The 11,650-nt window shown below is 47.6% G+C and overlaps 1 protein-coding gene across 1 annotated transcript; it reads left to right on the forward strand.

Moving 5' to 3' along the window:
• Positions 1-355: 355 nt before the first annotated feature.
• LOC146960674 (uncharacterized) lies at positions 356-10,462 on the forward strand. Its single transcript, XM_085772161.1, has 5 exons — positions 356-791; positions 5,050-5,370; positions 6,576-6,677; positions 7,041-7,237; positions 8,591-10,462. Exons 1-5 carry the CDS (start codon positions 356-358, stop codon positions 9,797-9,799), a joined length of 2,265 nt encoding a protein of 754 aa, XP_085628287.1. The 3' UTR covers positions 9,800-10,462.
• The last annotated feature ends 1,188 nt before the right edge of the window (positions 10,463-11,650 follow it).

Raw genomic sequence — 11,650 nt, forward strand, 5'->3', positions numbered from 1 at the left:
TTCTTAGAGATTCCATAGGACGGCAGAGTCTTCTGTTATAAAATCTGTTTCAGTGTGGCAGCAGCAGTGGCTGATTGTTTGCTAATGAATGGGGCTAGGGCTTTTTGTCTGAAGGCTGTGCTGCATTAAGGTAATCAGATGTCATCTGTTCCACATTACTTTGAATAAAAAGTCAAACAAAACAGATTTTTTTATGTAAAGATAAAAAAAAAGAAAAGAATAGAAAAGTCAAGCGTTTGTTATTCAACTTGGGTAGAATAAAGTTAATTTTGTGTGGACAGGAGGTAAAAGAAGGTTATTTATTTAGCTAGACAGGTTAGGGTAGTTATTTGAATGTTGGCCTAGTTGAGAGCTGATGTCTGGGTGGAACAGTAGCTGCAGCAGAATGAGAGTCCCGTGTGTGGTGGTGTGGCTGCTGCTCGTCTGTCTGGTGTCTGGGAGCCGCGGCCAGAAGCTGAAGGAGAGCGAGACGGAGCAGACGTCCGGCCGCGTGCAGCCGCAGCTGCAGGAGAAAGACGGCGTCTGCCACGCGCAGCACGGATGCTACTCCGTCTCGCTGCAGAAGAGGAGCTTCAGGGAGGCCGGGCGGAGCTGCAGGGAGCGAGGGGGCACCCTGGCCACCATGCACACCCCCGAGGCCGCGGCCCTGGTGCACCGGCTGCTGCTCTCGGCCGTCGTTGGGCCGACGGGGGGGAGCGGCCGGCTGAGGGTTCGCCTCTGGATCGGGCTGCACAGACCGCCACGACAGTGCTCGTCCACACGGCCGCTCAGAGGATTCGTCTGGGTCACAGGCAAAGTCTCTCCTTCTAACGTTGACTTGTGTCACAATATCAACCTCTTTATTACAGATTACATACATTACATACAGTCAATGATCTTATATAAAATGTTAACTAAAATCAATACTAAATTATGGTCTGTGAAGCATGTAGGTTTGTGAGTGTGAAGGGTAACTCTACGGAGCAGCATTACAGAGGTCAAAGTCAAAGTCTCTTTATTTGTCCCAAGAAGGGAAAATTGATTTGCAGCCAGGAAGATCCACACATTCAAACACATACACAAATAGACAACACCAAATAACATGTAACATATAACATATAACATATAACATGTAACATATAACATATAACATGTAACACATAACATATCATAGGCAGATTAGACTTGTGTCACAATATCAACCTAACCCTTACATATAACCCCTAACCCATATTCAGTCAATGATCTTATTTAAAATGTGTGGTAACACTTTACAATAAGGGTCCCTTAATTAACGTTAGTTAGTACATTATTAAGCATTAATATATAAACTAATGTGTTAATTAATGCTGAGTAATGCATACATAATGATAACTAATTACACTATTCAACTTTGATTATTACTAATTTATTGACTAACTTTGAGTAGTAAACATTAATTAACTGCTTACTAATAGGGTACATTCATTAATGTGTTTCATAATCCTAAGGAATACATAATAATGATTGTTAATATATCTGTACACAGTTAATTAATGCTTAATAATGTACTAACTAACGTTAATTAAGGGACCCTTATTGTAAAGTGTTACCAAGTGGGTACTAAAGTTAACACTAAATTATGGTCTGTGAAGGAAGTAGGTTTGTGAGTGTGAAGGGTAACTCTCTGGAGCAGCATTACAGAGGTAGTCTGGTTAGTAGCAGACTGCAGCGCTGCACCGGACGGAGCAGCGTTACAGAGGTAGAAGTGGTTAGTAGCAGACTGCAGCGCTGCACCGGATGGAGCAGCATTACAGAGGTAGTCTGGTTAGTAGCAGACTGCAGCGCTGCACCGGATGGAGCAGCGTTACAGAGGTAGTCTGGTTAGTAGCAGACTGCAGCGCTGCACCGGATGGAGCAGCATTACAGAGGTAGTCTGGTTAGTAGCAGACTGCAGCGCTGCACCGGACGGAGCAGCATTACAGAGGTAGAAGTGGTTAGTAGCAGACTGCAGCGCTGCACCGGACGGAGCAGCGTTACAGAGGTAGTCTGGTTAGTAGCAGACTGCAGCGCTGCACCGGACGGAGCAGCATTACAGAGGTAGAAGTGGTTAGTAGCAGACTGCAGCGCTGCACCGGACGGAGCAGCGTTACAGAGGTAGTCTGGTTAGTAGCAGACTGCAGCGCTGCACCGGACGGAGCAGCATTACAGAGGTAGAAGTGGTTAGTAGCAGACTGCAGCGCTGCACCGGACGGAGCAGCGTTACAGAGGTAGAAGTGGTTAGTAGCAGACTGCAGCGCTGCACCGGACGGAGCAGCGTTACAGAGGTAGTCTGGTTAGTAGCAGACTGCAGCGCTGCACCGCATGGAGCAGCGTTACAGAGGTAGAAGTGGTTAGTAGCAGACTGCAGCGCTGCACCGGACGGAGCAGCAGACTGCAGCGCTGCACCGGACGGAGCAGCGTTACAGAGGTAGTCTGGTTAGTAGCAGACTGCAGCGCTGCACCGGACGGAGCAGCGTTACAGAGGTAGAAGTGGTTAGTAGCAGACTGCAGCGCTGCACCGGACGGAGCAGCGTTACAGAGGTAGTCTGGTTAGTAGCAGACTGCAGCGCTGCACCGCATGGAGCAGCGTTACAGAGGTAGAAGTGGTTAGTAGCAGACTGCAGCGCTGCACCGGACGGAGCAGCAGACTGCAGCGCTGCACCGGACGGAGCAGCGTTACAGAGGTAGTCTGGTTAGTAGCAGACTGCAGCGCTGCACCGGACGGAGCAGCGTTACAGAGGTAGAAGTGGTTAGTAGCAGACTGAAGCTCTGCACCGGACGGAGCAGCGTTACAGAGGTAGTCTGGTTAGTAGCAGACTGCAGCGCTGCACCGGACGGAGCAGCGTTACAGAGGTAGTCTGGTTAGTAGCAGACTGCAGCGCTGCACCGCACGGAGCAGCGTTACAGAGGTAGTCTGGTTAGTAGCAGACTGCAGCGCTGCACCGGACGGAGCAGCGTTACAGAGGTAGTCTGGTTAGTAGCAGACTGCAGCGCTGCACCGGACGGAGCAGCGTTACAGAGGTAGTCTGGTTAGTAGCAGACTGCAGCGCTGCACCGGACGGAGCAGCGTTACAGAGGTAGTCTGGTTAGTAGCAGACTGCAGCGCTGCACCGGACGGAGCAGCGTTACAGAGGTAGTCTGGTTAGTAGCAGACTGCAGCGCTGCACCGGACGGAGCAGCGTTACAGAGGTAGAAGTGGTTAGTAGCAGACTGCAGCGCTGCACCGGACGGAGCAGCGTTACAGAGGTAGAAGTGGTTAGTAGCAGACTGCAGCGCTGCACCGGACGGAGCAGCGTTACAGAGGTAGAAGTGGTTAGTAGCAGACTGCAGCGCTGCACCGGACGGAGCAGCGTTACAGAGGTAGTCTGGTTAGTAGCAGACTGCAGCGCTGCACCGGACGGAGCAGCATTACAGAGGTAGTCTGGTTAGTAGCAGACTGCAGCGCTGCACCGGACGGAGCAGCGTTACAGAGGTAGTCTGGTTAGTAGCAGACTGCAGCGCTGCACCGGACGGAGCAGCGTTACAGAGGTAGAAGTGGTTAGTAGCAGACTGCAGCGCTGCACCGGACGGAGCAGCGTTACAGAGGTAGAAGTGGTTAGTAGCAGACTGCAGCGCTGCACCGGATGGTTTTTACATTAACTGCTTTTGTCTCAGAGACGGAGACAGAGAGACAGAGCTGGCGCGACGGGAGCAGTTCACCCCCCCCCAACCCCCCCTCGTGACCTCGCCGCTACCCCTCGACCTGATTTAGTCATTACACAAACCTCCCGTTAAAAACCAGATGGGTTTTTTTTTATCACTCAGTGTGTCTGCCTCAGTCTACACTTAGAAAAGACTTTCAGTTTACAAGATTTATGTGGCCAACTTGTTTTTATCCCATGTCGTCATTTAAAGGATTATTCAACACAAAATATATAATTAGATTTTGGTATACATTGCTGATGTTTCTACTTTAGCCCATTGTTTGAATGCAATGCAAATCACATTCAGATTACTTCAAGAAAAAACTCCATTATGACCTCAGATTGGAGTCAATCACAGCGAGTTTTTTGGGTCAAGAGTGTGAACAACAGCAACTGCAACAGTGGACTGTTTCCAAGGGTGCAAAATGCGTTTTGTCTGGTCTGCAAAAGAGTTCAACACAAGTTGCAAACTAACAACTGTAAGAGTGTGGAGGCACTCACCGATGACGGGAATACAGGGACGATGAATCAATATTAGTTTAAGATGCATATATGCAAATTAATCCAATACATCAGACTATTATTTCACTGTTACTATTACTTCACAACCACAACCAATTAATTAAACCCAGATTAAAGGGATAGTTCAACAATTTGGCAAATTGGCCCATCACCATAATCCCTATAGTCACAGCAGTAGGTTTGTTACCTTTAATTGTCGGTGCAAGCTATTTTTAGAACGGCGGAGCAGAGCCGTGAGCTGCTCAGAGCTACACTACGGAGGCTCATTATGGGATTTCTTGGTTTCCCTCATCATCAAACTCATCAAATTCACAATCCAACAACTCCACAACGCTCTGGTGGACAAGTTGTGAGCTGCACATTCACCACGCTATGAGATAATAACACAACATTACCACACAGAGTTGTTTTAGAGGGAAATTCATGCAAAACCGCTGATGCACGTTGCCTTCAGGGACAGTTTTTCATCAACAGTCTCTGTATTTCCCTCTAAAACAACTCTGTGTGGTAACGTTGTGTTATTATCTCATAGTGTGGTGAATGTGCAGCTCACAACTTGTCCACCAGAGCGTTGTGGAGTTTTGGGATTTTGTATTTGGTGAGTTTGATGAGGGAAACCAAGAAATCCCATAATGAGCCTCCGTAGCGTAGCTCTGAGTAAAAATAGCTTACACCGATTATGGCAATGGGCCAATTTGCCAAAATGTTGAACTATCCCTTTAACAATTAAATATTTGTTCAAACGTAAACACAGAACTTTGGAGAATCTTGTAGAAAGACAATGACGAAGGGAACTCTGAGCTTCCACTGACCTGGTCTTTGTCCTCGTTTTCCAAACAAACAGGAGACCAGGACGGCCAGTTCACCAACTGGCTGCGTGACGACGCGCCGGGGACGTGCGCCGCTCCGCGCTGCGTCGCCACGACCGTCCACACGTCCGACAGCGGCCGCGAGAGCAGCGACAACTTCCGCTGGATCGACGGCTCCTGTGCGTTGCCGTTGGACGGATTCGTCTGCCAGTTCAACTACAAAGGGATGTGTGAGCCGCTGGCGGACGAGGGCCGCGGCCCGGCCGTGTACACCACGCCGTTCCACCTGGTCACTTCCCTGCTCAGCCACGTTCCCTACGGCTCCGTCGCCGCGGTAACGTGTCCTACAGACACAGGTGGGTAGTAACGCGCTACATTTACTAGTAACTTTTTGGATAAATTGTACTTCTTTTTTAAAGTATATTTTTCGGCTTTTTGCCTTTATTTGATAGTGATGACAGTAGAAATAGACAGGAAATGGGGAGGCAGAGAGAGGGGGAATGACACGCAGGAAAGGTCTGCCCGACGCGGGATTCGAACCGGGGACGCCTGCGGCGAGGACTGTAGCCTCTACATGGGGCGGCCGCTCTACCCACTGCGCCACGCACCGCCCCATAAATTGTACTTCTAAGAGTAGTTTCAATGCAGCCTACTTGTTACTTGTTGTTACTTTTACTCCGTTACATTTACTTGAGTAACTAATTGTTTGTTTTGTTTGGAGATACGTCCGAGCCTCTGTCACATGACAGCGTTTCACCAATCAGATGTAGCCACTCGCGACGTTTGCCTCCGCGTAACCAATCAGACAGAGCCAGGCAGTCACATGACCGCACACAAAATCTCCGCGGTAAACAGGACGGCCACTCCGCCTCAAATTTGAGAAACTGCGGCTAGTAAATGATTAGGATGACGTCAGCCCTGGTATGTCGGGGATAATAGTGGATAATGTCCGTGAAGGCAAAGATATTCAATATAAAGCGTCTTTGGTGAAGGTTCAGTCATCCAGGTCGTCTTATTCTTCTTCCTCCCCAGGAAGTTTAAACCCCATACACACCTGGAGTCACATGACCACCCCTCCAGTTTCGGGGGTGTGGTCATGTGACTTTGGTTTCACTAGAAACCAATCATAGGACCACTCACTCTGGGTTTAAATACCTGGTTCTGGCATTAGTCTCAGACAGTTCATATCAGAGATAGGCCTATGTAAGTTATTGTGGCTGAATTTGTCTTAATTTATGTCAGGCTACTTTGTAAAAAATGTCATTTAGGCTTTTGTCTTAGTTGTTAAATGTTGTTCTTTGGCAGTATCTGGATTTTTTCATTGCTATTATATTTCTGTGTATTTGATTAGGCCTAACGTTACATTTACGCGCTGATCATTAAACGAACAAATCAGAGATTACTCAGCAGTTACTCAGTACTTGAGTAGCTTTTTCACCAAGTACTTTCTACTCTTACTCAAGTAAATGTTTGAATGGCTACTTTTACTTTTACTTGAGTTAAATTATTCTAAAGTAACTATACTACTATTTTTGGCTCCTCTACCCACCTCTGCCTGCAGACGGCTCGGACGGCGACGCTCCGGCCGAGCAGACGGTGCTGTGCATGGAGAGAGACGATGGGACCGTGGGCTGGTCCAGGGACGCTCCGCTCTGCTCATCAGGTCCATCACAACAGTTTCTAACCCTAACCCTATCACCACACTCAACTCTGACCTGAAACAAACCCACCAACATCTGCCAACATAACAGCAATAACTCCCACAATGCACTGCACTTTGTCCCACACACAGCATATCTCACTGTCTGCTTTTTAATGCATACAAGGTACTGAGTAAAAGGTGTGATGTACGATGACGTGAATGTGACTGAATGGATGAGTAGACTTTTTAATTTTACTAGGGTATTTAATTGTTTTATTTTGTTGCTGCTGAGCCCAGCATATGAGTGCAATGAAATGTCGTTGTATCAACCACACAATGACAATAAATCTATCTTATCGTATCGTATCTTATCATCCGGTGCAGCCGCTGCATCCAGCCAGGACTGGTGCAGCGACGGGGACCACGGCTGTGAGCAGTTCTGCCAGACGACGGACTCGGACTACTACTGCTACTGCTCCGAGGGCTTCGTGGTAGACGAGGACGGCTACAGCTGCAGACCCGACCCTCTAGACCCTCTGAACCAGACGGACCCCACCGAGCAGCCGCACATCATCAACCAGGTCTCTGTGATCCTGTCACCTTACTACCCTCACTAACACCGTCTGCTACTGTTACTGTCTCATCTATGGTTGTCTAGTATCACTGTTTTTACATTTAGTGTCTCTGTCCTTACATAACTTGTTGTATGTCACAACTAGTCAAGTCAAACTAACTGTCATTCTGTGGTATGTCATTGTGTGATGTCGGCTTAAGGTCTTTGCACACTGAGTCCGTTTTTTTCGCATGCGTTTTTCGTATCCGTCATCCGACAAAAAACGTTACGCACACTAGGCTTCTTGCACACCGAGTCCGTTGCGTTTTATTCGCATGCGTTTTATATTCTGTTCCAAACTTCGGAGAGGGAGACAAAATCATCACGCACTGATGCACTTTGTGGTTCTCTCACTTGTAGAGAAATGAAAGAGAAGAAGTGTCTGAGAGGAGCCAGTGGAGGATCTGCTGCTTGTTAATGAGCAGCAGAACTATCATCATCACTTCAACTGGTTATTATAGGATGTCAGTGGTCCAGTTTGATAGATATTGATTATTAGCTCAAACATTAGACAGAAGACGGACAATTTCCATGATCCTGAACAGCGGCTGGCGCACACACACAGACACACACACACACACAGACCCACTCAGCGGTGAACAGCGGCTGGCGCACTCACACACACACAGACACACAGACACACACACACACACAGACCCACTCAGCGGTGATCCCCCCCCCCCCTCTGATGTGATTGGTTAAAAGACTTTTCACGGATGTGAAAAACGCATTAAATCGAACCTGGTCCGAAAACTTTAATGACGGACAAAAGTTTGGGACTCGGTGTGTAAACATGATTGACACAACATGAGGTCCAATTTATTTTTTAACGTGCGGCAATTTCGGACGAAAAAAACGGACTCAGTGTGCAAAGGCCTTTATTGTCTTTCTTCTTTCTTCTTTTGTGTCACTGTTGTCGTATGTGCTTTTATTGTCTATATTTTAATGTTATACTCCCCCTCTCCCTTCCCCTTAGGAGGTCTTTCACCTCCTACCAGGCCATTGCCTTAATAAGAATGTATTCTTAGCCATTCTTGCCTGGTTAAATAAAGGTTTACTACTACTAGCCCCAACTGTGAGCACTTTTAAATCCAGGTTAAAAACATTTCTCTTTTCACGTGCTTACAGCTTAAAACTTATCTATTTTCTTTTCTTTTACTTTTATTTGCTCTTGCTTTTAACTCTGTTTTTAGTGTTTTGTTTGTTTTTATTCTGTCTTATGCTTCTTTTTTTAATGTTTTGTCTTTATGTAAAGCACATTGAGTTGCCTTGGTATGAAATGCGCTGCTGTATAAATGAAGATGCCTTGCCTTGCTACCAGGTGTGTGTGGAGATGGGCTGCGAGTACGACTGCGTGGAGACGCCTCGGGGCATGCGCTGCACGTGCCCCCCCGGCTACCAGATGGGCCCCGACGGCCGCCGCTGCTCCGACGTGGACGAGTGTCGCCAGCAGCCGTGTCCGCAGCTCTGCGTCAACACCCCGGGAACCTTCCACTGCAGCTGCCACGCCGGCTTCAGACCGGACGACGGCGACGAGGGCGAGTGCGTGGACGTGGACGAGTGTCTCCACGACGACGGCGGCTGTGACGGCGGCAGCAGCTGTGAAAACACCGTTGGGTCCTTCAGGTGTGTGTGTAACCCCGGTTACAGCAGCGGCGGCGACGGACGGCAGTGTGTGGATGTGGACGAGTGTGTGGGCGAGTCGCCGTGCCAACAGCAGTGTCTGAACTACATGGGCGGATACCAGTGTTACTGTGACAACGGCTTCGACCTGCAGTCGGACGGACTGAGCTGTCTGCCGTCGCCCGACGAGGACGATGAGGAATACTCCACTCTGACTCCCGATCCCAGCGACGCTCCCGACGCTCCGGACCGCGGCCTTCTGCCCTGGTCTTCCTCCTTCCCCACCCCCGACCCCGGCTTCGAAGCCGACGACTCCAACTTCGACGACGACGACGACGACTGGCTCACGGAGGCTCCTGCTGCTCCTGAGGAACTCTCTCCCGACGCCGACGCCGCTCAGGGCCGAGAGAATTATCTGAACCAATGGGACGACGACGGGATGTCGCCAAACCACCGGTACCAGACGGCCCCGAGTCCGACGGCGAAGTACAGTAACACCGGCAACGAGATCGATAACGAGGCCAAAGCAGGAAGTAGAGAAGTCAGCGGTGGGACGGGAACTGAGACTGTGAACAGAGCGGCGAGCGGCACGGGCACCGGCACCAGGACCGGGACCGGGACCGGCACCGGGGAAGGAGAAGGGGCCAAGATGGGGAGCACTGAGGAAGTCGGCGGTGCAGCAGCAGCAGCGGGACCAGACGACGATGGGAAACAGAAACAGGATAAGAGCTGGCTGCTGGTGGCGCTGCTGGTGCCGCTGTGCGTCTTCCTGGTGGTGATGCTGGCGCTGGGAATCGTCTACTGCACCAGCTGCGCCGTGGACAAGAGCCTCAGCTTCTCGGACTGCTATCGCTGGGTACTCCCCACCACGCCTCCCGACCCGAGGGACGGCAAAACCCAAGCATGAACCCTAAGATAAATACACACGCACACACACATACTGTAAAAACTCAAAATCTTTCCTAGAATATTTGTCTTATCTCTTGTCAAAATGTCTCAATTTTAGTCAAAACTAATCTCTTTCCACTTAAAATAAGACTCATCACCTAAAAATGTACTAGATTTTAGACGGTTTTCACTTTTTTCATGCAAATTTTCAGTTGAAATAAGTAGAAAATCTGCCAGTGAAAGCAGGTTTTTTGTGCTTGTAATAAGAAAGAAAAACTTGCTCCACTATCAGATTTTTCTACTTATTTCAAGTAAAAATATGCTTGAAAAAAGTAAAAAGTGTCTAAAAACAAGCTGCTTTTTAATGTGATGAGTCTTATTTTTAGTATAATTAGATTTGTTTTGACTAGAAACGACATTTTAACTAGAAATAAGACAAATATTCTTGGTAAGATTTTGAGTTTTTGCAGTGCACACACACACACACAGATGTGTTGAACGCCCAGATGTCTGTTAACATTTCTCTTGTGATGGATCACTGGTCACTACAACTACCATTGGATGTAGTCGTGCTGACTGGCTCTCATCAAGGAAAACTTAATACCCCTGTTGCACACCCTTTGTAAATAATTCACTCTCATCATGTTTTTAAAATTCAATAAAACCAGTAAACTGATGAAAAGCTGTGTGGTTTGTCAGCCTATGTAAGTTATACAACCAAGTGTAGAGTCTAACCGGGGCGATGAACAAATGCAAGTATGTGTGGAAAGAATGTGTGGCTATGATTTTATGGATCCATGTGTGTAAAAACAAATGAAAGACTTGATTTCCCTGAGCCAGATTTTCACTTTTAATAACAATAAAAAGGGGGAGGAGAGGAAAGAGGAAAGAGGACAAACGCTCACAGATTCCTTCAATGTGCTGACTGTGGAGTTGCACACCGGTTTTATTCCAGTTAGAGTCTGTGGTGATTCATCCTCCACTCAGGAGGAAACAAGGCACTGAGGTCAAAGTCATCTGGGTTCCTCTTCATGTGGGTATTCTTGGTAATGAGTGAGTCAGACAAATCGTTCATAAAATGAATCACATGATTGATCAGCTTACAAAGGGAAAGGACGTTGTAAGGAAGAATGCACAAGTGGGACGAGGGTCTAATATCTGCAGGAACGATGGAGAAATGAAGCCTGGTGATAGAAAGTGTTGGATGGAGAAGACGTTTGATCAACTTCCAGAGGAGAACAGCACTGGAATACATCTGAAAAACCCGATGCTGTGAAATAGGCTGATGATCTCTAATGGCTTTACAGTAAGTACGAGGTCTCTGTTGTTCAAATGATGGAGGAAACCACATGTCACCTTTGAGAAGCATCTGTCAGTTGAGGCAAACTAAATATTACACATTTCGTAGAGAAACCATCAAAGATGTACTTTTGGAAGGTGTCCATATAAATTTGCATGAGATTGTAGCAGATTTCAGTCTCCAATCCCATGGCAGGTTGGTGTTAATGGAAAAAAAAGGCAACAATAAGATAAATGTTAATGAAGGAGATAAAAACAAACAAACAAAAGGCAATAAAATGATTGAATACAGGCCAAACATCTTCCATGTTGAGGACTTAGTCAAATGTTAAAGTGCTGCTAGCTCAGTGCTTGATATTATTGCATTCTGCACCATTTCATTTGGTTTGAAAGTGCTTCGTGAGTTGCACATATCACAGGCCTGATGGTTGGCAGCATTTTTACTCAACTCGCGCCGCTACACCGCGGTGGGCGCAGCGCAAACCACGTTTGGTGTGAAAGCCCCTTTATAGTCTATAGGTGTAGGCTTGTTATATACAGTCTTATAGTCTATAGGTGTAGGCTTGTTATA

The sequence above is a fragment of the Trachurus japonicus genome, unplaced genomic scaffold, assembly GCF_045865225.1.
Source record: "Trachurus japonicus isolate A0001 unplaced genomic scaffold, Traja_1.0 AP030139.1".
Classification (NCBI taxonomy): Eukaryota; Metazoa; Chordata; class Actinopteri; order Carangiformes; family Carangidae; genus Trachurus; species Trachurus japonicus.